At 42.7% G+C, this 27,783-nt stretch overlaps 1 protein-coding gene across 3 annotated transcripts in view; it reads left to right on the top strand.

Annotated features, from left to right (window-relative positions):
• Positions 1–27,783, top strand: part of LOC139584322 (anoctamin-1-like) — a 102,510-nt gene that overhangs the window by 40,343 nt on the left and 34,384 nt on the right. For all 3 annotated transcript variants that reach the window (XM_071416017.1, XM_071416016.1, XM_071416018.1), the window contains 9 exons: positions 1,214–1,561; positions 5,321–5,419; positions 9,040–9,191; positions 13,386–13,440; positions 15,739–15,790; positions 16,202–16,257; positions 16,586–16,627; positions 22,314–22,378; positions 23,239–23,373. In XM_071416017.1, coding sequence (XP_071272118.1) covers positions 1,214–1,561; positions 5,321–5,419; positions 9,040–9,191; positions 13,386–13,440; positions 15,739–15,790; positions 16,202–16,257; positions 16,586–16,627; positions 22,314–22,378; positions 23,239–23,373 — 1,004 coding nt within the window. The remainder of the gene's footprint in view (positions 1–1,213; positions 1,562–5,320; positions 5,420–9,039; positions 9,192–13,385; positions 13,441–15,738; positions 15,791–16,201; positions 16,258–16,585; positions 16,628–22,313; positions 22,379–23,238; positions 23,374–27,783) is intronic.

Here is a 27,783-nt window from a genome sequence, read left to right as displayed (position 1 = left end):
GCACACACACAGGCAATCACCAATCATTTTGGCTGAAATAAGCTACTGTAGTTCAGGAAGGCCTTAACATTGCTCCATGTAACTGCCATTTGGGTAAATAATACTATATGTTGATAGTGGCAGATAGCATTATATGCAGTTCTTCATAACACATAAAATCAAATATTTGTTTCTATAATTTCGTAGGTGATGTTCCAGAGATAACACTGTTGGATGTATCTAATGATAATACTGACTATTGCAACAATATTGGACCACCAGGTCAGGAATAAGCAAAGAGTTTTGGTCACTCAAACATTAATGGTCAAACAAGCTTGGATTTCAGCATTTGTTATATCCCTTTGAAAACTTGCCATATATTGTACATATCCGACTGAAACCGGATCAACCATGAGTATGTCATACATTTTGTTATAATCATGACACAAATATCCAAGTCGATATATAGGAATTTTGATTATTCGTGTACATTTTTTCTATTTTTATAATGGCCGTATAAGAGGCCTTCTTTTAAACAAGCCACAGTATAAGATTGCAATTCTTCGTGAAGAAGAGCTTTCTCTCAATAGTTTAATATGTTCTGGTTTGCAGGGAGACAGTAGATGAGAAATCTGGCATATTACAGTATTGTCAAAATCCTACATTTATTTTTTCAATATTTTATTCTCCATTTATTCTCTGATTGTTATGATTATAAAATGTATTTCTACCTTCTCTGCTGTGATATATGTTCAGGAAAATCCTATAGAATTTTGTACAATAATAGATTTTAACACTGTAACTATAGACACCTTTCATATAAATGAATGATAAATCATAAAATATAGCAGCAGGAATATTTGTTTAATTGTTTGTACACACACAGAGTAGCAGCACAATACTTTTTTTTATATAAAAATGTTAATACATGTTTTTAAGTAAATATTTAACCAAATAATTATCAATTCTGCTTGCCTTGCAAATCAGCATTTGGGCTCTAAGTCACTGAGAGTGATCACTTCCCCAAGGGGAACTCAATTCCTTAGGAGCCCTATTGGGACTAGCTTGACCCCACCTTGACCCCTGTAGTCTAACTGGCTCATTAACCATGCTGTGCCTCTCACGACAAATGGCAAAAGCTGCACAGCACACACACACACACACATGCACATGATTCAGCTAGGCAGCTAGCCCAAGCAGCCCTCTAATGCACAGCCCTCCCCTCTCTCCCCAGCTCCTGAACTGCCTGACACCTGAGGAGAACACAGGATGTCAGCATGGCCTGTACTTCCAGGATGGAGAGAGGCGGGTGGATTACATCCTCACCTACCACATCAAAAAGCCCAGCAGCTCGCGCTCCAATCGACAGTCCTCCCGCTTCACTGACAACGCCTTTACACGGAGCCTCCGCCGCGGGACAGCCAGGCTGGGGCGAGCGCCACCCCCTCAGCCCAGAGGTGACCCGGAGGTGGCCTCCCAAGACCACAGCATGGACTACCACGTGGACGACAAGCGCCTCCACCGGGAGGAGTTTGAGGGCAACCTGAGGGATATGGGCATGGAGCTGGAGAAGGATGAGGATGTGAGTTGCTTCTCTACGGCTTCTCTGTTCTGTTCTTTTTGACCAAACCCACACGATATTATCAGCAATGTCCAGTCAGGTCTAGCGTTAGCTGTGAGTTAGCTTAGGGCAGAGAGGGGAGAGTATTCCACACAACACAACACCGCTGCACCTCTACAGTCTTTGTTTTCCAGCTGGCTGGTGGATCAGGGGTATTTTTGTCTTTGGGCTTAGGTCAGCCAGTTTGCCTGGAGCCCCCACCATGTAACAGTATACAAAAGATACATTGTACTTTGGTACAACACCAGCTGAAACCGGCCTATAGAGGGCTAGCAGGACTTTCAGCAGTAACCAGGGTAACTGGGGTAACCCGGGGTAACCTTTTAACCTGCCTGGCTACTGTCATTGGTTTGTTTGTTTGTTGGATTTACAGTGCCTTATAATAGTTTTCATCCCCCTTGGCGTTTTTCCTATTTTGTTGTATTACAACCTGTAATTTAAATATATTTTTATTTGGATTTCATGTAATTGACATACACAAAATAGTCCAAATTGGTGAAGTGAAAAGAAAAAAATCACTTGTTTCAAAAAATTCAAAAAATAAATAAATGAAAAAGTGGTGTGTGCATATATATTCACCCCCTTTGCTATGAAGCCCCTAAATAAGATCTAATAGGAAAAATGCCAAGGGGGGTAAGTACTTTCGCAAGCTACTGTAACCTGGTCCAATTTGGATCCTGAGGAAAAACCATTAGAGAACCATTGGTTTAGACTCTAGAGACTACCCTGATTACCCCTTCAAAGTAGGAGGATACATATGCAAATAAAAACTGACTGGTCCTTGGTTACAATAATCAGATCAGATTGTGATGTCATGATCTGGGCCAAAATCTCCATCCCACCTGAACAGGCTGGGAATTCCAGGATTTTTTTTCAAACAGCTCTTACACAAAATGGGCATTATCCAAATTTTCACAGTTTTAGTGTCATTTCGACCTCATAGTGTGAAAATATCATAAAGAAATTGGGAAATCTCGTTTTTTAACTGCACTGCCCCTTTAAACATTACATAATTAGTATCAGTGTTATGCTTTATGTTTCTTGTTCAAAGCCAATGCATTTTGAATTCAAAATCACTGATCAGGATCAAAAGATGAATCTCTTGTAAAGAAAATTGTCAAAAAGTATGGCAGCCATTGAATCAACTTGTTGGATTAGATGTCATGAGAGTGAATGAATAAAGAAAAGCCCTGTGTAGTTCTAGTAGTAGTCTTGTGGTGCGTTGACCAACAGTAACCTGTCATGGACAGGACCTGAGGATGTCATGAGGGTGAAGTCCAGTAATATGAGACCAAGTCGGTCCAAGTGCTGAGGATGGCAAGATGACAGCTGCCATGGTAGGTCTCTTTACCAAGTCAGGGACAGACAGGACAGGACTCTGTGGAAGGATCACAACATGCACAGACACACACAAACACACATGCACACAAACACACACGCACAATCACACACACAGCGCCAGGCAACTAATGTGTGGCGATGCCAGCTGGAAGATCACTCAGAATACCTTGGCTGTACTCTTTAAGAGCAGCACAAACTCTCACACACTCCACACATACAGAGTGTTTTCATGTTTTCAATAAAGTGTGTGAGAAAGAGAGATATAAATTATGTCATATGTCTAGTATTTTTGTGGACTTTTGTTACAAGGCAGGGTACACGCGAGATTTGGTTCTGGGTGCCATACACTCACTGTGTTATAAATCATCTGGGTATAATTTTCCATTTTGTCCCCAAATTGCATTCAAGCCATCATTCTATTCCCAAAGTGTTTCCCATGTGGTTATCGTGTCAGACTGTTCACTGTGGGGGAAGACATACAGAATAATCTCTGTCTTATGATCTTAGCGGAGAGAGGGGAGTAATGTTTAGGTATTTTATCATTCCCTCTCACCGTCCATCCATTGTGGAGTTAGTTGATTTAAAATAGGCGACCTAAGTATTATAGATCATTAAAGTGCTGTTGACTATACTAATCTGTCTATAGAGGACATTTAAGTGGGAGTAAATCACATCTGTATCTAATAGAGGGAGGGACACTGGGACGGGACTGAAGTGGGAAGGAAGGAAGCAGAGGTGGTGATGGGATGTGGAGGGGTGTCAATGTTTGGGATTCAAACAGTGATGTGATTAATGCAAAATTCTGCTAGGAAACCCATATGAACTAACCTTGACCCTCTATGTTTCTAGAACATTCTAGTTGTCTCTGATTCTCGAACCAGAATGCAATGTGATGTCTGACAGTGCGAGACTACATTACAGTTGACTAGATGTCTTTTAGATCTGCACGCCTAAATTCCATACTCGTTGCAGCATCACTTGTTATTAAGGTTTGTTGGGCCAAAGAAAACTAGTATAAATGAAGTAGGACCAGCAGACAGAGTTGCTCCACCGCGTACCTTTAGTTAGGCCAGTTACACAACCACATTCTGATCCAACACGGCCTCTATCAAAACCTCTAACTGTGTCCATGAGGGGGCTGTGTGTTTTACAATGTGATGGTGGGAACAGGATACATGATACAGTCTCACAAACGAGCTGCTGCATTCCTAAATCACTTCTGATTAAATGCTGCTCTGTGTACTCAAACTGATTCAGCCTATAGATAGCACTGACACCACCGCGTCTTGAGTTGTTGAAAATGTCACTCCTAATGTTTCAGACATGGTGACATTTGTCGCTTGACATACAGTACACAGTACAGAGGCATGTCAAGTAGCAAGGTACTTTCATAAGATGTTATGCAAAGACTGATGATCTGTATCAACAACAAACATGATGCTGGCTGATAGATGATAGAAAGTGACAAAGGCTGTTAAGACAGTCGGTTGTTCAAGGGTTTGAGATCAAAGTTAGAGACTGTGTTTTGTTTAAGATTCTGCGTCCCTTGTTACTAATGATCCTTGTCTTAGCTCTATTGAAGACAATACAAACTGAGATAGCCTGTAACAGTTGGTTGTTTAGAATTTGAGATCAAGTTAGAGGCCATCCCCTGCTAGCCATGCGTGTCTTCTCACAGGAGGAGCTGCACATTGGAACAGATGCTCTGTGTTGTACCATGTCAGTGGGTGAATGAGCATCTCAGTAACCACTGATTCCATGTAAATGATATCATGAGGGTCATATCTGGGTAACTGGGTGACAGCAGCATCAAAGCCTTCACAGTGAATCCCTCCTGTGTTGATGTTGTTCAACATACATACAGTACTGTTGAATACTATTTGTGTTGGTACTAGTTTGAACTTTTTTTGTCATTGCCCTAGATTCAAATGCTTACGTTATCATTGTAATGATGATGACGTGTTTCTAAAGAAGGGTAGCTGATTCTTCTCATGATTTCCCATGGTGTCTCTTTGTCTCTGTGCCATACAGTAAGTAGCCTTCAGTTCCCAGACATTGTTTTGTTTGAACGGACTATAGAAGAGGGATTTGTTTGGAGACCGTTGTTTACCCAACTGTCATCCAGATGAATGTATTGCTTTCCTTAAAGACAAGAGATAAACACATGCATTTCTTTCATTCTTTTAGTTTGTTGCCTTTATACATACCTCTAATGTTGATGCTGTCATGTCATATACTGTTGTTGGTCTAGCATTCAAAGGGACATAATATCCAAAGGGTTGGGCATTCAGTACTTGCCAACCAAACCTTAAACTTCCATTCATTGTTCAAGAAATGAAGTTTATTTTATGAAATGAATCTGTTTTTTGTTTATTTCAGACTAAAACTCCAGGTGTGGGCTTTGTGAAGGTTCATGCTCCATGGCATGTGCTCTGTCGAGAGGCGGAGTTTATGAAGCTCAAGATGCCCACGAAAAAAGTAAGTTAACTGTTGAATGACATGTAACGGTTACAAGCTTCTCCAATGAGCTTTGAGAGGGAGGTGAGGAACCAGAGGAAACAAGGACAGAGGAAGCAAGGACAGAGGAATCAAGGACATAGGAAGCAATGACAGAGGAAGCAAGGACAGAGGAAACAAGGACAGAGGAAACAATGACAGAGGAATCAAGGTTTTGACAGCTAGTAACGTTTTCAGACACAGACCTGATGCTAGCCATTCTCATTCTCTCTGACCTGTTTGTGCCCTGGTTAACATCCTGGGCACAAACATGTATATCTATAACACATATGTATATCAATAACACGTATGGAATCATGTAGTAGACCTGAATATATATCTATATATTGTAGGTACACTATATATACAAAAGGTTTTGGACACCCCTTCAAATTAGTGAATTCAAATCAAATCAACGTTTATTTGTCAGGTGCGCCGAATACAACAGGTGAAATGCTTACTTACAGGCTCTAACCATTAGTGCAAAAAAAAGGTATTAGGTGAACAATAGGTAAGTAAAGAAATAAAAACAACAGTAAAAAGACAGTGAAAAACAGTAGCGAGGCTATATACAGACACCGGTTAGTCGGGCTGATTGAGGTAGTATGTACATGTAGATATGGTTAAAGTGACTATGCATATATGATGAACAGAGAGTAACAGTAGCGTAAAAGAGGGGTTGGCGATGGTGAGTGGTGGGACACAATGCAGATAGCCCGGTTAGCCAATGTGCGGAAGCACTGGTTGGTCGGGCCAATTGAGGTAGTATGTACATATGTACATGAATGTATAGTTAAAGTGACTGGGCATATATGATAAACAGAGAGTAGCAGCAGCGAAAAAGAGGTGGGGCGGGGGGCACACAATGAAAATAGTCCGGGTAGCCATTTGATTACCTGTTCAGGAGTCTTATGGGTTGGGGGTAAAAACTGTTGAGAAGCCTTCCGGTACCGCTTGCCATGCGGTAGTAGAGAGAACAGTCTATGACTGGGGTGGCTGTGGTCTTTAACAATTTTTAGGGCCTTCCTCTGACACCGCCTGGTTTTGAGGTCCTGGATGGCACGCAGCTTAGCCCCAGTGATGTAATGGGCCGTATGCACAACCCTCTGTAGTGCCTTGCGGTCGGAGGCCGGGCAATTGCCATACCAGGCAGTGATGCAACCAGTCAGGATGCTCTCGATGTTGCAGCTGTAGAACCTTTGGAGGATCTCAGGACCCATGCCAAATCTTTTTAGTTTCCTGAGGGGGAATAGGCTTTGTCGAGCCCTCTTCCTGACTGTCTTGGTGTGTTTGGACCATTCTGGTTTGTTGGTGATGTGGACACCAAGGAACTTGAAGCTCTCAACCTGCTCCACTACAGCCCCGTCGATGAGAATGGGGGCGTACTCGGTCCTCCTTTTCCTGTAGTCCACAATCATCTCCTTAGTTTTGGTTACGTTGAGGGATAGGTTGTTATTCTGGCACCACCCGGCCAGGTCTCTGACCTCCTCCCTATAGGCTGTCTCGTCGTTGTCGGTGATCAGGCCTACCACTGTTGTGTCATCTGCAAACTTAATGATGGTGTTGGAGTCGTGCCTGGCAGTGCAGTCATGGGTGAACAGGGAGTACAGGAGGGGACTGAGCACGCACCCCTGGGGGGCTCCAGTGTTGAGGATCAGCGTGGCAGATGTGTTGCTACCTACCCTCACCACCTGGGGGCGGACCGTCAGGAAGTCCAGGACCCAGTTGCAGAGGGAGGTGTTTAGTCCCAGGATCCTTAGCTTAGTGATGAGCTTTGAGGGTACTATGGTGTTGAACGCTGAGCTATAGTCAATGAATAGCATTCTCACATAAGTGTTCCTTTTGTCCAGGTGGGAAAGGGCAGTGTGGAGTGCAATAGAGATTGCATCATCTGTGGATCTGTTTGGACGGTATGCAAATTGGAGTGGGTCTAGGGTTTCTGGGATAATGGTGTTGATGTGAGCCATTACCAGCCTTTCAAAGCACTTCATGGCTACGGACATGAGAGCTACGGGTCTGTAGTCATTTAGGCAGGTTGCCTTTGTGTTCTTGGGCACAGGGACTATGGTCTATGGACTATGGTCTGCTTGAAACATGTTGGTATTACAGACTCAATCAGGGACATGTTAAAAATGTCAGTGAAGACACCTGCCAGTTGGTCAGCACATGCCTGGAGCACACGTCCTGGTAATCCGTCTGGCCCCGCAGCCTTGTGTATGTTGACCTGTTTAAAGGTCTTACTCACGTCGGCTACGGAGAGCGTGATCACACAGTCGTCCGGAACAGCTGATGCTCTCATGCATGCCTCAGTGTTGCTTGCCTCGGAGCGAGCATAGAAGGGATTCGGCTATTTCAGGAACACCCGTTGCTGACAGGTGTATAAAATTGAGCACAAACCATGCAATCTCCATAGACAAACATTGGCAGTAGAATGTCCTTACTGAAGAGCTCAGTGATATTCAACATGGCACCATCATATGATAACACCTTTCCAACAAGTAAATTCGTCAAATTTCTGCCCTGCTAGAGCTGCTCTGATCAAAAGTCTAGGAGCAACAACGGCTCAGCCGCGAAATGGTAGGCCACAGAAGCTCACAGAACTGAACCGCGAGTGCTGGAAGTAACATCAGCACAAGACCTATTCGTCGGGAGCCTCATGAAATGGGTTTCTATGGCCAAGCAGCCGCACACAAGCCTAAGATCACCATGCACAATGCCAATAATCGGCTGGTGTGGTGTAAAGCTTCCTGCCATTGAACTCTGGAACAGTGGAAACGTGTTCTCTGGAGTGATGAATCACACTTCACCATCTGGCAGTCCGACGAATTAATCTGGGTTTGGCGGATGCCAGGAGAATGCTACCTGCCCGAATGCATTGTGCCAATTGTGAAGTTTGGTGGAGGAGGGATAATGATCTGGGGCTGTTTTTCATGGTTTGGGCTAGGCCCCTTAGTTCCAGTGAAGTGAAATCTTAACGCTACAGCATACAATAATATAAATAAATAAATGTTTTTCACCTTTATTTAACCAGGTAGGCCAGTTGAGAACAAGTTCTCATTTACAACTGTGACCTGGCCAAGATAAAGCAAAGCAGTGCAACAAAAACAATAATGACATTCTAGACGATTCTGTGCTCCCAACTTTGTGGCAACAGTTTGGGGAAAGCCCTTTCCTGTTTCAGCAATGCAATGCTCCCGTGCACAAAGTGAGGTCCATACAGAAATGGTTTGTCAAGATCAGTGTGGAAGAACTTGACTGGCCTGCACAGAGCACTGACATCAAACCCATTGAACACCTTTGGCAATGTTCCATCATCTAGTGGAAAGCCTTCCCAGAAGAGTGGAGGCTGTTATAGCATCAAAGGGGGGACCAACTCCATATTAATGCCCAGGATTTTGGAATTAGATGTTTGACGAGCAGGTATCCACATACTTTTGGTCATGTAGTGTATATCTATATATTGTAGGTATATAAACTGAAGGTATATCTTTATATTGTAGTTATATAAACTGAAGGTATATCTTTATATTGTAGGCATATAAACTGAAGGTATATCTAGATAGTGTAGTTATATAAACTGAAGATATATCTTTATATTGTAGGTATATGAAATGAAGCAGAGTACGGGTGTTGGGGCGAAGATCAACACATTGGTAAACAAAGCAACAGAACCTCTCTATCCCAACGTGGAGGATAACAGGACACAAAATGTTAAGCATCTCTCCTACATGTTCTCCAGAGAAAAACAACACTTGTGAGTATATACTTTATATCTTATGATAATATAGGGTATACAGGACTGTATAGACTGTATAAATGTACCTTAACATATGGACTTCAATTCCTGCTCCAAACCATCTTGGTTTCAAGGACATTTAATGCACTTTTAATGTACAATATCAGTCAAAAATGTGGACACACCTACTCACACAAGGATTTATCTTTATTTTTTACTATATTCTACATTGTAGAATAATAGTGAAGACATCAAAACTATGAAATAACACATATAGAATCATGTTAGTAACCAAAAAAGTGTTAAATCAAAATATATTATAGATTTTAGATTCTTCAAAGTAGCCACCCTTTGCCTTGATGACAGCTTTGCAAACTCTTGACATTCTCTCAAACAGCTTCACCTGGAATGCTTTTCCAACAGTGTTGAATGAGTTCCCACATATGCTGAGCACTTGTTGGCTGCTTTTCCTTCACTCTGCAGTCCAACTCATCCCAAACCATCTCAATTGGTTAGAGGTTGGGTGATTGTGGAGGCCAGGTCATCTGATGCAGCACTCCATAACTCTCCTTCTTGGTCAAATAGCCCTTACACAGCCTGCGGGTATGTTGGGTCGTTGTCCTGTTAATAAACAATTGATAGTCCCACTAAACGTATCGCTGCAGAATGCTGTCGTAGCCATGCTGGTTAAGCGTGCCTTGAATTCTAAATAAATCACAGACAGTATCATCAGCAAAGCACCCCCACACCATCACACCTCCTCCTCCATGCCCACGGTGGCAACCACACATGCAGAGATCATCTGTTCACCCACACTGCGTCTCACAAAGACACAGCGGTTTGAACCAATAATCTCAAATTTGGACTCATCAGACCAAAGGACAGATTTCCACTGGTCTAACGTCCGTTGCTCGTGTTTCTTGGCCCAAGCAAGTCTTCTTATTGGTGTCCTTTAGTAGTGGTTTCTTTGCAGCAATTCAACCAGGAAGGCCTGATTCATGCAGTCTCCTCTGAACAGTTGATGTTGAGATGTGTCTGTTACTTGAACTCTGAAGCATTTATTTGGGCTGCAATCTGAGGTGCCGTTAACTCTAATGAACTTATCCTCTGCAGCAGAGGTAACTCTGGGTCTTCTTTTCATGTGGCGGTCCTCATGAGAGCCCGTTTCATCGTCGCGCTTGTCACGATCTATCACAAGGATGACGCTGGAGAGACGAAGCAGGTACGGGGAGTAACATTTAATAAATCACGGACATGGAACGAGACATAAACAGCTTAGCAAACAGAAAAACAATCAATGCAGAAGCAGGGAACAGAGCTGGGGAACTGACACATATAGGGGAGGAAATGAACAGGTGATAATAGAGTCCAGGTGAGTCCAATAACGCTGATGCGCGTGACAAGGAAAGGCAGGTGTACGTGATGGATGGCAGGAGTGAGTGATGCAAGGCATTCTGGCGCCCTCAAGCGCCAGGGGGAGGGAAAGAGCGGGAGCAGACGTGACAGCGCTTGATGGTTTTTGCGACTGCACTTGAAGAAATGTTCAAAGTCCTTGACTAACCTTCATGTCTTAAAGTAATGATGGACTGTCATTTCTCTTTGCTTATTTGAGCTGTTCTTGCCATTATATGAACTTGGTCTTTCACCAAATAGGGCTGACTTCTGTATACCACACCTACCTTGTCACAACACAACTGATTGGCTCAAATCCATTAAGAAGGAAAGAAATTCCACAAAGTAACTTTTAACATGGCACACCTGTTAATTGAAATGCATTCCAGGTGACTACCTCATGAAGCTAGTTGAGAGAATGCCAAGAGTGTGCAAAGCTGTCATCAAGGCAAAGGGTGGCTACTTTGAAGAATCTCAAACATAAAATATATTTTTGATTTGTTTAACACTTTTTTGGTTACTACATGATTCCATATGTGTTCTTTCATAGTTTTGATGTCTTCACTATTGTTCTATAATTTAGAACGTAGTAAAAATAAGAAAAACCCTTGAATGAGTAGGTGTGTCCAAACTTTTGACTGGTACTGTAAATGTCTAGTGGCATATGATATGGCATGTGGTGGCATATGCCTGTTCGCACACATTAAGGACAGGCAAGAAAAATAGCTGAAGGAATATTCGTTGTTCTGAGGGATTATATGCATCACTATATACAGTATGTCTTCCAATCACATATACAAAACTCTTCTCTAAAATTACATTCCTGCGCCTATCCATCTTTGTTTACGGGAATTTAATGCACATAATCTAATTGACTACTGTAGTGGTGTACGGTATAGTATGTGGCATACCCATTGACACCCATTGACAACAGAACAGAACAATAGCTGAAGGTCTGAAGGGCTGACGGCTTGTACAACAACAGACTATCAATAATAACTGTGAAACAGTTTAGCGGATGGTAAACCATTCCTTGAAAATACAGAGGGCCGAACTTGAACCCGTAATCGTGTGTAAAGCTTCCCGCAAAGACTTACATACCAGCTCACACTGCATGATTGAGCCCAGAAGCAGAAGTCAAATAATCATGAGGTTGTGTTTAATGTTATAAAAGAAAGGGCCTATCAGCTTTGAATCTTACTCAAACAGCACACTAAAGTATCTGTAAAGGCATGAGCTATAAACAGGGTTATTTCTGTCACAGTTTGTTTTGTTGGTTTATTTGGTGTAGAGATTGGACGGCCGTCTATTCTGAGCTATTGCCCTAACACTGGAAGCTATTAATCTGGTCTGCTGTAACTATGCTATTCCAACCCTGCCATCTATTAATCTGGTCTGCTGTAACTATGCTATCCCAACCCTGCCATCTATTAATCTGGTCTGCTGTAACTATGCTATTCCAACCCTGCCATCTATTAATCTGGTCTGCTGTAACTATGCTATCCCAACCCTGCCATCTATTAATCTGGTCTGCTGTAACTATGCTATCCCAACCCTGCCATCTATTAATCTGGTCTGCTGTAACTATGCTATCCCAACCCTGCCATCTATTAATCTGGTCTGCTGTAACTATGCTATCCCAACCCTGCCATCTATTAATCTGGTCTGCTGTAACTATGCTATCCCAACCCTGCCATCTATTAATCTGGTCTGCTGTAACTATGCTATCCCAACCCTGCCATCTATTAATCTGGTCTGCTGTAACTATGCTATCCCAACCCTGTCATCTATTAATCTGGTCTGCTGTAACTATGCTATCCCAACCCTGCCATCTATTAATCTGGTCTGCTGTAACTATGCTATTCCAACCCTGCCATCTATTAATCTGGTCTGCTGTAACTATGCTATCCCAACCCTGCTATCTATTAATCTGGTCTGCTGTAACTATGCTATCCCAACCCTGTCATCTATTAATCTGGTCTGCTGTAACTATGCTATTCCAACCCTGCCATCTATTAATCTGGTCTGCTGTAACTATGCTATCCCAACCCTGTCATCTATTAATCTGGTCTGCTGTAACTATGCTATTCCAACCCTGCCATCTATTAATCTGGTCTGCTGTAACTATGCTTACCATAACAATCCCCCATGGGTTATCTATGACAGGTCTGTAAGACCTTTAAGGACATTTAGGCCCTCTGGTCTCTGGGCGGGTTAGCCTTTTGTCCCAGATCTGTTTGTGCTGTCTTGCCAACTCCACACCACGTGACAGTGACCATTGGAGTTGGCAAGACAGCAGGAACTGATCAGGGACCAGGCTTTGTCCGGGCTGCCTAACCACTGACATCCTCTCTATGATGGGTTTCATTACACCTCTGTGTGTTAAGCAGGAAAGTGATTATTGTATGCTGATACTTCACTAACAAAGAGTGTCTGTTTATAATGTGGGTAGATGGCTGCAAAAACAACCTGCCCTTATGTATACAGTTAATTCTACCGTCTCTCTCTCTCTATCTCTCTCTCTCTCTCTCTCTCTCTCTCTCTCTCTCTCTCTCTCTCTCTCTCTCTCTCTCTCTCTCTCTCCGTGTGTCTCTGTCTCTGTCTCTGTGGTGTCTGTGTGTGTGTGTGTGTGTGTGTGTGTGTGTGTGTGTGTGTGTGTGTGTGTGTGTGTGTGTGTGTGTGTGTGTGTGTGTGTGTGTGTGTGTGTGTGTGTGTGTGTGTGTGTGCGTGCGTGCGTGCGTGCGTGCGTGCGTGCGTGCGTGCGTGCGTGCGTGCGTGCGTGCGTGCGTGCGTGCGTGCGTGCGTGTTTCTTCATAACAGGTTTGATTTATCAGACAGAGACTCCTTCTTTGATAGTAAAACAAGAGCTTCAATAGTAAGTGTCACTGTGTCGTCCCGTTCCTCCATGACTGTAGACTGTAGAATGTAGACTGTAGACTGTAGAATATAGACTGGAGACTGTAGACTGGAGACTGTAGACTGGAGACTGTAGACTGTAGACTGTAGACTGTAGAATGTAGACTGGAGACTGTAGAATGTAGAATGTAGACTGTAGAATGTAGACTGGAGACTGGAGACTGGAGACTGTAGACTGTAGACTGGAGACTGTAGACTGTAGACTGTAGACTGTAGACTGTAGAATGTAGACTGGAGACTGTAGAATGTAGAATGTAGACTGTAGAATGTAGACTGTAGACTTGAGAATGTAGACTGTAGACTGTAGAATGTAGAATGTAGACTGTAGAATGTAGACTGTATACTGTAGAATGTAGACTGTAGAATGTAGAATGTAGAATGTAGACTGTAGACTGTAGACTGTAGAATGTAGAATGTAGAATGTAGACTGTAGAATGTAGACTGGAGACTTGAGAATGTAGACTGTAGAATGTAGACTGTAGACTGTAGACAGTAGACTGGAGACTGTAGACTGGAGACTGGAGACTGTAAACAATAGACTGTAGACAGTAGACTGTAGACTGTAGAATGTAGAATGTAGACTGTAGAATATAGACTGTAGACTTGAGAATGTAGACTGTAGACTGTAGAATGTAGACTGTAGACAGTAGAATGTAGACTGTAGACTGTAGACTGTAGACTGTAGACTGAGACTGTAGACTGTAGACTGTAGACAGTAGACAGTAGACAGTAGACTGTAGACTGTAGACTGTAGACTGTAGACTGGAGACTGGAGACTGTAGACTGTAGACTGTAGAATGTAGACTGTAGACTGTAGACTGTAGACAGTAGACTGTAGACTGTAGACTGAGACTGTAGACTGTAGACTGTAGACTGTAGACTGTAGACAGTAGACTGTAGACTGTAGACTGTAGACTGTAGACTGAGACTGTAGACTGTAGACTGTAGACTGTAGACTGTAGACAGTAGACTGTAGACTGTAGACTGTAGAATGTAGACTGTAGAATGTAGACTGGAGACTGGAGACTGGAGACTGTAGAATGTAGACAGTAGACTGTAGACTGGAGACTGTAGACTGTAGACTGTAGACTGTAGAATGTAGAATGTAGACTGTAGACAGTAGACTGTAGACTGTAGACTGTAGACTGTAGACAGTAGACTGTAGACTGTAGACAGGAGACTGGAGACTGGAGACTGTAGACTGTAGAATGTTGAATGTAGACTGTAGACAGTAGACTGTAGACTGTAGACAGTAGACTGTAGACTGGAGACTGTAGACTGTAGACTGTAGACTGGAGACTGTAGACTGTAGACTGTAGAATGTAGACTGTAGACTGTAGACAGTAGACTGTAGACTGTAGACTGTAGACTGTAGAATGTAGACTGTAGAATGTAGACTGTAGACTGTAGACTGAGACCATTGAGACCATTAATTACAGTAGATCATCTCAGTTTATTCATGAGAACCATAACAGGAATGTGTTTATTGTAGATTTGTGTGTATTGGGTATATGTTGTGTAATTTGTTAAATATTTCTTGTTAAATATTACTGCACTGTCGGAGCTAGAAGCACAAGCATTTCGCTACATCCGCAATAACATCTGCTAATCACGTGTATGTGACCAATAACATCTGCTAGTCACGTGTATGTGACCAATAACATCTGCTAGTCACGTGTATGTGACCAATAACATCTGCTAATCACGTGTATGTGACCAATAACATCTGCTAATCACGTGTATGTGACCAATAACATCTGCTAATCACGTGTATGTGACCAATAACATCTGCTAATCACGTGTATGTGACCAATAACATCTGCTAATCACGTGTATGTGACCAATAACATCTGCTAGTCACGTGTATGTGACCAATAACATCTGCTAATCACGTGTATGTGACAAATAACATCTGCTAATCATGTGTATGTGACCAATAACATCTGCTAATCATGTGTATGTGACCAATAACATCTGCTAATCACGTGTATGTGACCAATAACATCTGCTAATCACGTGTATGTGACCAATAACATCTGCTAGTCACGTGTATGTGACCAATAACATCTGTTAATCACGTGTATGTGACCAATAACATCTGTTAATCACGTGTATGTGACCAATAACATCTGCTAGTCACGTGTATGTGACCAATAACATCTGCCAATCACGTGTATGTGACCAATAACATCTGATTTGATTTGAGGAATGTACTATTCTGTATGTACGATTAGTTCTTCCCTTCTTAACTTTTCAGGTTTTTGAAGTATTGAAGCGTACAAAATGCACAAAGGCTAAGTATAGTATGGGTAAGTTATAAGAGTCTGCTTTGTTTTATATACTCAATGTCTAGGAGGGCTTTTCCCTTCTGTGTAGTTCGAGCCTTATGCACTACATGCAGTATGTGTCCTGCACAATAATGCGTGTTTGAGTGTGTCTGTATTTGTGTGTGTATGTGTCTATTTTATAACCTACTGTATATGCCTGTAAAATGTGTGCTTGTTTGTGTGAAATGTTACAGTATCACAGGAATATTCACATAGCCTAAACTCAGATTCTCAAATTGGCCGTTAGACTTTTAAAAATGGTTCCTCTGGGTTGACACTAGCACTGCTGGTACCAGCCATTAGTTAATGCAGTAACTAAAGACCAGCAGAATTAGTAGGTATTTCATTTGGATTTTTAAACGCAGTACAACTTCCCGGTGTCTCTGTCTCTAGGGTTCACCAGCCTGCTAGGGAGTGGAGTCTACACAGATGCCTATCCACTACATGATGTGAGTACTCATTGCAATCTGCTTAATTGTGTTTACAATAAAATACATCTTTACATCTTTTTTGTTTGTTGCTGTCTTATGGTATTGCCAACCCCCGTGGACACCACACATACATCTGTTTAATGACATATGAGACATCGGAGTCAATTCCACTGCTGAGTGCTGACTATACAATAAAGTTAACTGCCAATTGGACTGTATGTGATTAGTAGATGTTTTAATAGACGTCGTTGAGTGCAGTCAAACATGTCATGACGAGTCACATTGAGTAGACACGTTGAAAACTTATCTGGACGAATAACAAGATCTCTGTTTATTTGTTTTGCAGGGAGATTTGGATGGTGAAAACGTTGAGCCCAATGATAGGAAGGTGAGTGACATGAATATGGGCATATGGGCATTCCTAAGGAGACCACACTGATGTTAGACTACACTGATGTTAATAGACCACACTGATGTTAACAGACCACACTGATGTTAATAGACCACACTGATATTAACAGACCACACTGATGTTAATAGACCACACTGATATTAACAGACCACACTGATGTTAATAGACCACACTGATGTTAATAGACCACACTGATATTAACAGACCACACTGATATTAACAGACCACACTGATGTTAACAGACCACACTGATGTTAACAGACCACACTGATATTAACAGACCACACTGATATTAACAGACCACACTGATGTTAATAGACCACACTGATGTTAATAGACCACACTGATGTTAACAGACCACACTGATGTTAACAGACCACACTGATATTAACAGACCACACTGATATTAACAGACCACACTGATATTAACAGACCACACTGATATTAACAAACCACACTGATATTAACAGACCACACTGATGTTAACAGACCACACTGATGTTAACAGACCACACTGATATTAACAGACCACACTGATATTAACAGTCCACACTGATGTTAACAGCCGTGTTTCTGGAGATGGTTTAATTGATGCGTGTACAGCTGCTTGGTGTGTGTTTAATGACTGTACAGCTGCTTGGTGTGTGAGCAGGGCAGACCCCTCTCCAAGACGATGGGCTGGGCCCTGGGGATGACAGCTAAACAATCTTATCAGCTGACTCTGCTGCATTGGCACAGGGTCCTGTTTGTACTGAGGTCTCTTCAGGCCTCCTCTGCTCTGCCTGCTGGAGAGCTGTGTGTGTGTGTGTGTGTGTGTGTGTGTGTGTGTGTGTGTGTGTGTGTGTGTGTGTGTGTGTGTGTGTGTGTGTGTGTGTGTGTGTGTGTGTGTGTGTGTGTGTGTGTGTGTGTGTGTGTGTGTGTGTGTGTGTGTGCGCCCGTGCGCATGTGTGTGTGTACATGTGTGTGTGTGTCTACATGTGTGTGTGTCCATGTGTGTGTCTGTATGACTGGATAAGTGTGTACCTCACTCCATTGAGCCTGAGAAAGACAGTAGTGACTGCAGTAACTGTATCTGGGACTAGTTTAGAGCAGACTCAAGGTTTGTTTGGCTTTTCAACAGACATTCCTGTTAGCTAGCTTATTCAGATGTTCTGGTGCTTTGTTCTTATTAGCTGTTTCCTTCAGTTTACACCTCAAATACTGCATGGAATGGAGGTCTGGTGTGGAGACTGTGATGGCTCATCAGGAATGGTGCTTCGTCTTCGCCGACCCAATAGTGTCCTGTAGTTTAGCATTTGTGCGTAATATCGTTCCTATTTAAGATCATTCCTGAACATCTAGATAAGGGCATGTTTGGTGCCCTGAAACATTAGAAAGCAATACTGCATAATTTAGCATATGCTTCATAGAGTTGAGTTCAAACAACAAGTAGAAAATATCTACTATCTTTCTTGTTGTGTAGCCAGGCTGCTGTGTGTTAGTGGTGCAATGGTAGAAAATATCTACTATCTTTCTTGTTGTGTAGCCAGGCTGCTGTGTGTTAGTGGTGCAATGGTAGAAAATACCCACTATCTTTCCTGTTGTGTAGCCAGGCTGCTGTGTGTTAGTGGTGCAATGGTAGAAAATACCCACTATCTTTCTTGTTGTGTAGCCAGGCTGCTGTGTGTTAGTGGTGCAATGGTAGAAAATACCCACTATCTTTCCTGTTGTGTAGCCAGGCTGCTGTGTGTTAGTGGTGCAATGGTAGAAAATACCCACTACTTCCGTGTGTAGCCAGGCTGCTGTGTGTTAGTGGTGCAATGGTAAAATACCCACTAATTTCTGTTGTGTAGCCAGGCTGCTGTGTGTTAGTGGTGCAATGGTAGAAAATACCCACTATCTTTCCTGTTGTGTAGCCAGGCTGCTGTGTGTTAGTGATGCAATGGTAGAAAATACCTACTATCTTTCCTGTTGTGTAGCCAGGCTGCTGTGTGTTAGTGGTGCAATGGTAGAACATACCCACTATCTTTCTTGTTGTGTAGCCAGGCTGCTGTGTATTAGTGGTGCAATGGTAGAAAATACCCACTATCTTTCCTGTTGTGTAGCCAGGCTGCTGTGTGTTAGTGGTGCCATGGTTCTGTCGGGAACATCTGTTGAGCATTAGAACGATCCTATTGGCATCCCTATCATTGAAACAGAATAATGGCATGTAATTGAGGAATTCTCTCTGAACGGGGACGTGTCCAAGTGTCTTATCTTCCTCCCGCTGAGAATGATTACAATAAGCTCAGCTTGGCAACAGATGGAATGTACATACTGTAGCGCGTGTGTGTGTGTGTGTGTGTCTCATCTTCACAACAAATTTGTTTTATTAAATTATCGAACAGTTTACATTCTTATAGCTAGCGTAATCCTATTGATAAGATAAATGCAAACATACTATAGTTTAGCGAAGATAAGTGTCTCATAAAGAGGGGAGGGGAGGAGGGTATCTTTGGGTGGTGACACAACAGGAGAATAAGCTGCCTGTCTGTAGCCTGTTGGTTAGCTAGGCTTTGTGGAGAAAGAGAAGTCTAGTGTGTTATTTTGGTATGACCTCTACAGTATTTCAGTAGGATGGTTGTGGTGGAAACCCTGACTGTTGGGATATGACCTCTACAGTATTTCAGTAGGATGGTTGTGGTGGAAATATGACCTGTACAGTATTTCAGTAGGATGGTTGTGGTGGAAACCCTGACTGTTGGGATTTGACCTGTACAGTATTTCAGTAGGATGGTTGTGGTGGAAACCCTGACTGTTGGGATTTGACCTGTACAGTATTTCAGTAGGATGGTTATGGTGGAAACCCTGACTGTTGGGATTTGACCTGTACAGTATTTCAGTAGGATGGTTGTGGTGGAAACTCTGCCTGTTGGGATATGACCTGTACAGTATTTCAGTAGGATGGTTATGGTGGAAACCCTGCCTGTTGGGATATGACCTGTACAGTATTTCAGTAGGATGGTTATGGTGGAAACCCTGACTGTTGGGGTTGGAGGGGAGGGAGGGAGAAAGAGAGACCGTGCTGGTAGAAGAGAGGAAGGGAGAGAGAAAGAGGCGCTTCACCACCCTTTCTGTCAACTGTATGGGATAGTTGTGTCTCTGGCAGGGCATCAGAGGGGGATCGTTCTAACACTCTGAGCCTGCTGCCTGCTGATGGGGCCCCGGACCAGCCAACCCACACTACTCTGTCAACACCTGAGCAGCGTAGGATACAGTGGGTACTTGCCAGGGTCTTTGGGCCGAGGATCACTAGGAAAGGGAGGGAGGGAGACCACAGCAGCAAGATATTTGACCTGTTGCCACAACAAAAGGGCAACCAGTGAAAAACAAACACCATTGTAAATAAAAACCCATATTTATGTTTATTTTTTTCTCTTTTGTACTGTAACTATTTGCACATCGTTACAACACTGTATATAGACATAATGTGACATTTGAAATGTCTTTATTCTTTTGGAATTTTTTTATGTAATGTTTACTGTTAATTTTTATTGTTTATTTCACTTTTGTTTATTATCTATTTCACTTGCTTTGGCAATGTAAACATATGTTTCCCATGCCAAAAGTAGCCCCTTAAATTGAATTAAGAGAGAGGGAGAGAGAGAGAAAGAGAGAGAGAGACAGAGAGGAAAAGAAGGAACATCACGTCAGAAATCAGCTCAGAGGGGTCGGGTAGGCTGTTTGAATATAGTACCAGTCAAAAGTTTGGTTCTAGATAGCACCTTTTTCTCAAAGAGTGTGGTCTTGTACCAGTGTTGAGAATGGAAGGGTTAGAAGGAATGTGCCTGGAGAGCCCTGCCTCAAGCACACAGATCACCTTACTGCTGTCTGCATGGCTGGGAGATACACTACGTTACCCACACAGGGACAACCCAATGCCAAGGGGCCTCGTCCATGAGGACATGTACAGTATGTTACAGTATGTACAAACAGTGTACATATACTGTATGTTACTGTATGTGTGAATGGTTCTTCAATGGCATTTTCACACTGCAAATGATCTATGATGTTTCAAATGTAGAGTGAGAGAGGGGAGAGAGCGAGTGAGAGAGAGTGAGAGAGGGGAGAGAGCGAGTGAGAGAGAGTGACAGAGGGGAGAGAGCGAGTGAGAGAGAGAGAGAGAGGGGAGAGAGTGAGAGAGAGAGAGAGAGAGAGAGAGAGAGAGAGAGAGAGAGAGAGAGAGAGAGAGAGAGAGAGAGAGAGAGAGAGAGAGAGAGAGAGAGAGAGAGAGAGAGAGAGAGAGAGAGAGAGAGAGCGAGTGTGAGAGAGGGGAGAGAGGGGAGAGAGCGAGTGAGAGCGAGTGAGAGAGAGAGAGAGAGTGAGAGAGAGAGGGAGGGAGCTCTTCTGGGAACAGCATGTGTTCTTTACTCGGAAGACAGCCTCTCAGATTTACTTCAATGGAACAAGAGAACCATTGGTTTTGAAATGATCAAAGATACATTAGAGGCTAGACGAAAGTATGAATGAGACGAGAAAGAGAAAAAAAAAACGAATCTGTCTTTCAATAACAGATAATGACATTGTTGTGCAATAAGCTTCACAGTTGTACTCTAGCGTTTGATGAAAGCAGTCAGCCAGTGGAACAACAACATGAAGGGTGTTGATCAGACATACAGGCGGACGGATAGATAGATAGATTGGAAATTAGTGAGTGGTGTCACAGAGAGGGAGGACAGGACAAGGACATAATAGTACTGGATTGAAGGAACACAGCTGTGTCCCCAGATCCCAATACTGTACACTGTGTTCTCCATCCACCAGTCACAAGCTTCGCCTCCCTTCCCCCATGTGTCTCCCCCCTGTTCCTCACCCCCTGACTCCTTCCCCTGTCTGTTTCCCCCCTGCTCTTCAACCTTTCCCCACTCTCCCTGCACAGCTCTCCCCTGTTCCTCACCCCCTGACTCCTTCCCTTGTCTGTTACCCACCTGCTCTTCAACCTTTCCTCCCTCTCCCTGCACAGCTCTCCCCTGTTCCTCACCCCCTGACTCCTTCCCCTGTCTGTTTCCCCCCTGCTCTTCAACCTTTCCCTCCTCTCCCTGCACAGCTCTCCCCTGTTCCCCCGCCAGTCACAACCTCAACCCCCCCATCTGTCTCCCCCTTCTGTCTCCCCCTTCTCGTCCCCTCTCCCCTTCACACCTGCCACCCTTTCATTTACCACGGTAGCACGCTCTCTCTCTCTACGTTCCACCTGACATCTGTCATCAGATGAGGGAAGAAAAGAGAGCTGACTTCAAATGTATCTGACCTTCTCTGACCCTCGCTGACCTTCTGGCCCTCTCTCACCCTCTGGTCCTCGGTCTCCAACTACAGCTCATATCAGCTTTCAGAGGTCAAAAGACCCATTCACAGCTCTCACACACTCTCTCTCCAGCAATCATGGTTACAGGAGCTTGGCTAAGAGCTGAGACGGATATAATTGTCAGTGAGAGTCATCAGGAAGACGTGCTGAAGAATTGGAGTGAATGCATGCTGGTTTGAAGGCAATAACACTGACAGTGGCCTAACAGCCGAAACATCTGCTCTGTCTGGTTGCCTCTTCAATGAATAGACAAATCAAAATATGACTTTTAAACTCTCCTTTTTAAGTGTGGCCCCTGTAATGCTGTGTTATGTTTTGACATTTTGTTGTTCTGTGTTTCAGCTCTTGTATGAGGAGTGGGCGAGTTACAGTGTATTTTACAAATACCAGCCTATCGGGCTAGTAAGGTGAGGGAAGGTTTCCTATAGTGAAACTGGAACGTTATTTCTGAGATTGCTCTGTACTTCCTCAATCGCTATCTGGTGAAGGTCTGTTTAGATTGCAATGTCACATTATGTTTTTAATCTTTACATCAAATATACATTATTTCTTTCATAAGAGAGAAAGTGTTGAGAAAGTGTTGCGCCTAACCTTACAATGCAATATGTTCTTCCTAATGCAGGAAATACTTTATACATATTCTATGTTCTTTTATGTATTCTATTATTATCATGACACAAGGCGAGACCCAGATGCAGAAACAGGAGGCAGATTGTTGGAGTTTAAGATGTTTAATAATCCAAAAAGGAGTAGGCAAGAGAATGGTCGTGGACAGGTCAAAGGTCAAAACCAGTTCAGAGTCCAATAGGTACCGAAGGGCAGGCAGATTCAAGGTCAGGGCAGGCAGGATGATCAGGCAGGCGGGAAAGTAGTACAGAGTCAGGCAGTGTTCAAAACTGGCAAGACTAGCAAAAGAGAATAGAAAAGGAGTAAGGGGAAAAACACCTTGACTTGACTAAACATACAAGACAAACTGGCAGAGAGAGACAGGAAACACAGGGATAAATACACTGGCACAGAGAGACAGGAAACACAGGGATAAATACACTGGCACAGAGAGACAGGAAACACAGGGATAAATACACTGGGGAAAATAAGTGACACCTGGAGGGGGTGGAGACAATCAGAGGGACAGGTGAAACAGATCACAGCGTGACAATTATATTGTATGATATTATATATTATTTTGTATTCTATTATATTGTATTCCATTCTATTATTTCTATTCTATTTGAAAGATGAGATTGCTGTATTGTTTCCTTTACAGGAAGTACTTTGGGGAGAAGATAGGACTGTACTTTGCGTGGCTGGGGCTGTACACCCAAATGCTGATCCCTGCTTCTATAGTGGGAGTCATTGTGTTCCTGTACGGCTGTGCCACCGTAGACGACAACATTCCCAGGTTAGCCCCATACACAGCCAAGGAAATAATCAGTGGTTCTACCCGGCAGTTGCCTGAGGTAACAATTCATACAAGTAATTCACTGTATGTAAGGTGTCTAAGACCATTGAAATGATTGAAGAAGATCGAATGGAAAGCCAGAGACATGGCTCAAGTAGATGTAGGACCTCATTATATTCACACATCCAATTGACTCACTTCAAATATTGTAACAGACAGCTTTAGGATATAGAGTGGTTTACATTGGGATATTATTTATTTATTTTGTTCAACATTTATTTAACTAGGCAAGTCAGTTAAGAACAAATTCTTATTTACAGTGACGGCCTACCCCTGCCAAACCCTAACGACGCTGGGCCAATTATGAGCCGCCCTATGGGACTCCCAATCACAGCCGGTTGTGATATAGCCTGGAATCGAACCAGGGTATGTAGTGACACCTCTAGCACTGAGATGCAGTGCCTTAGACCGCTGCACCACTCGGGAAGCTTTAGACTGAGTGGTTTACAGTGGGATATTGTGACAACTTTAGAGTGTAGAGTGGTTTACAGTGGGATATTGTGATAACTTTAGACTGTAGAGTGGTTTACAGTGGGATATTGTGATAACTTTAGAGTGTAGAGTGGTTTACAGTGGGATATTGTGATAACTTTAGACTGTAGAGTGGTTTATAGTGGGATATTGTGATAACTTTAGAGTGTAGAGTGGTTTACAGTGGGATATTTTGATAAGTTTAGAGTGTAGAATAGTTTACAGTGGGATATTGTGACAGTTTTAGACTGTAGAGTGGTTGACAGTGGGATATTGTGACAGCTTTAGACTGTAGAGTGGTTTACAGTGAGATATTGTGACAACTTTAGAGTGTAGAGTGGTTTACAGTGGGATATTGTGATAACTTTATAGTGTAGAGTGGTTTACAGTGGGATATTGTGACAGCTTTAAACTGTAGAGTGGTTTACAGTGGGATATTGTGACAGCTTTAGAGTGTAGAGTGGTTTACAGTGGGATATTGTGACAACTTTAGACTGTAGAGTGGTTTACAGTGGGATATTGTGACAGCTTTAGACTGTAGAGTGGTTTACAGTGGGATATTGTGACAACTTTAGAGTGTAGAGTGGTTTACAGTGGGATATTGTGACAGCTTTAGACTGTAGAATAGTTTACAGTGGGATATTGTGACAGCTTTAGACTGTAGAATAGTTTACAGTGGGATATTGTGACAGTTTTAGACTGTAGAATGGTTTACAGTGGGATATTGTGACAGCTTTAGACTGTAGAATAGTTTACAGTGGGATATTAGCTTTAGACTGTAGAATGGTTTACAGTGGGATATTAGCTTTAGACTGTAGAATGGTTTACAGTGGGATTTTGTGACAGCTTTAGACTGTAGAATAGTTTACAGTGGGATATTGTGACAGCTTTAGACTGTAGAATAGTTTACAGTGGGATAATAACACACAGTATAAAGAACCGTGTCATGGTAACTAACAAGTGCAAAACTTGTTGCAATGCCAAAACGAGAACAAGCAGACATTTCCAGTGCCGTGCGAAAGTATTCACCACCCTTGGCATTTTTCCTATTTTGTTGCCTTACATCCTGGAAATAAAATAGATTTTTTGGGGGGTTGTATCATTTACACAACATGCCTACCACTTTGAGGATGCAAAATATTTTTTCTTGTGAAACACTTCTACTTTTGCAAGGCACTGTAAACGGTTTATATTCAATACTTATTAAGACCATTTATATCTAATACAGTATTTAATATAGCCATCACCTACAGTATTTAATATAGCCATCACCTACAGTATTTAATGTAGCCATCACCTACAGTATTTAATATAGCCATCACCTACAGTATTTAATATAGCCATCACCTACAGTATTTAATATAGCCATCACCTACAGTATTTAATGTAGCCATCACCTACAGTATTTAATAAAACCATCACCTCGTTACCAGTTCAGAATACATGCCTTGCGCTGTAGCTCTGTCCTGTCCTGTCACTACTCCCTGGCTCGTGACTAACGTCTTAAATCATCTTCACTTCCTGCCAGCATAAATAACGCAGTGTAATGAAGTATTCATAATGTAGTCCAGGTCACTCTGCTGCTGCCTGAAGCCTGAAGCCTGAAGCCTTGCCTGGCTTGGCTTGACAGTCCACAACTACAAAAAGGAAACGTGTTCCTATACAGAGACAGAAGACAGACGGAAGAGGGGATTTGTGATGTCCAACATCTGGTTAATGTAGATGACAAGAGGAAATTAACCTCCCCCAGGCTAACATCTCATATCGCCGTCAGGATAGTTTGACAGACTCTGCTATCTGTGTCCAGATCCTCTGCCATGCTGCTCACAATCCTCCACAGACATGTGATCTTATTACAGTTGCCCGACTCACCTGTTATATAAAACAAGAACGGAATATACTTTTAAGATCTGACTTAGTCTTGAGCTCCAGCGGTCTACAGTGTGGAGCGTCGGACTCGTGAGATTAGACCTAATTAATCTACATAACCCAGATCCCTGACATTATTGTGTAAATATGTTCATGAATAGTATTTCCAGCGAACGTAGAGATTTCTTTCAAAACACTTGTGGGTTGAGGTGCGGGTGTACATTCACTATATTTACATGAATTCAATGCCTTGTATGACATATTAAATCTACAGAAGTCAAAAGTCACTCTAGCTCAGGGGTTCCCAAACTTTTACTGCGTGCAACCCTACATTGACACTTGAAAATAGTGGGAACCCCACTTGGGAATATATAGTCCCTAATCCCTAGTTAACGCTGTGTGTTCATATTCACAACATTTTTGGTCCTTCATAAAAACGAGATGAAAGCACATTCCAATACTGTAAGAGATTCATTAGTTGACACTAAAAGGTTGTATTCTATTCCCATTTAAAGAGATAAAAGTTATTAATTAGTTCATAGGGGAAACGTCTATTTCAGGGCTCCCGAGTGGAGCAGCGGTCTAAGGCACTACTTCTCAGTGCAAGAGGCGTCACTACAGACATCCTGGTTCGATTCCAGGCTGCATCTCAACCGGCTGTGATTGGGAGTCGCATAGGGCGGCGCAGTCCGGGTTGGGCCGGTGTAGGCCGTCATTGTAAATAAGAATTTGTTCTTAACTGACTTGCCTAGTAAAATAAGGATTCCATTTAAAAAAGGGGGACCCCACATGGGGTGCCGACCCCAAGTTTGGGAGCCACTGCTCTAGCTTGACAGGCTGGTATAGTAACACCCACTGGTGGTACTCAAATCAAATCAAGCTTTATTTCTATAGCACATTCCAGACATGGAATGCAACGCAATGTGCTTCACAGGATAAAACAAATAAAAAAACTATGAAAATCAAAGCTGAAATATCAACAACCATAAGATTTAAAAAATTAAGAATGACAAAAACTGAACAACTAAAAAGCACCATAATGAAAAGCAAAGCTAAAGAGATGTGTTTTAAGATCTCTTTTAAATGTGTGCACAGTTTCGGCACCCTCAGATTCTCTGGCAGGCTATTCCAGAGGCTGGGGGCTTAGTAACTAAAGGCTGCCTCTCCATGCCTCTTGGTCCTAGGCTTTGGGATAGATAAAAGGCCAGTGCCAGAGGGCCAGAAGGACCTACTGGGTACATAACTTAAAAGCATGCCTGACATCAAATCAAACTGTATTAGTCACATGCGCCGAATACACCTTACAGTGAAATGCTTACTTACGAGCCCCTAACCAACAATGCAGTTTAAAAAAAATATGGATAAGAATAAGAGATAAAAGTAACAAGTAATTAAAGAGCATGTATTGGGGTACACAATCATGGATTGATTTTAAAACCAATAAAATAATCGTAAAATGAATTCTAAAACTCACAGGCAGCCAGTGCAGAGACCTTTAAACCGGTGTAATGTGTGCTCTCCATCTGGTCTTGGTCAGTACCCGTGCTGCAGCATTCTGTATGTTTTACAGTTCAGAGACCTTTAAACCGGTGTAATGTGTTCTCTCCATCTGGTCTTGGTCAGTACCCGTGCTGCAGCATTCTGTATGTTTTACAGTTCAGAGACCTTTAAACCGGTGTAATGTGTTCTCTCCATCTGGTCTTGGTCAGTACCCACCCTGCAGCGTTCTGTATGTTTTACAGTTCAGAGACCTTTAAACCGGTGTAATGTGTTCTCTCCATCTGGTCTTGGTCAGTACCCGTGCTGCAGCATTCTGTATGTTTTACAGTTCAGAGACCTTTAAACCGGTGTAATGTGTTCTCTCCATCTGGTCTTGGTCAGTACCCACCCTGCAGCGTTCTGTATGTTTTACAGTTCAGAGACCTTTAAACCAGTGTAATGTGTGCTCTCTGTCTGGTCTTGGTCAGTACCCACGCTGCAGCATTCTGTATGTTTTGCAGTTGACCAATG

The sequence above is a fragment of the Salvelinus alpinus genome, chromosome 9 (genome assembly GCF_045679555.1).
Source record: "Salvelinus alpinus chromosome 9, SLU_Salpinus.1, whole genome shotgun sequence".
Classification (NCBI taxonomy): domain Eukaryota; kingdom Metazoa; phylum Chordata; class Actinopteri; order Salmoniformes; family Salmonidae; genus Salvelinus; species Salvelinus alpinus.
Note: the sequence above shows the minus strand (reverse complement) of the source record. Positions and strands in the feature narration are given on the sequence as shown.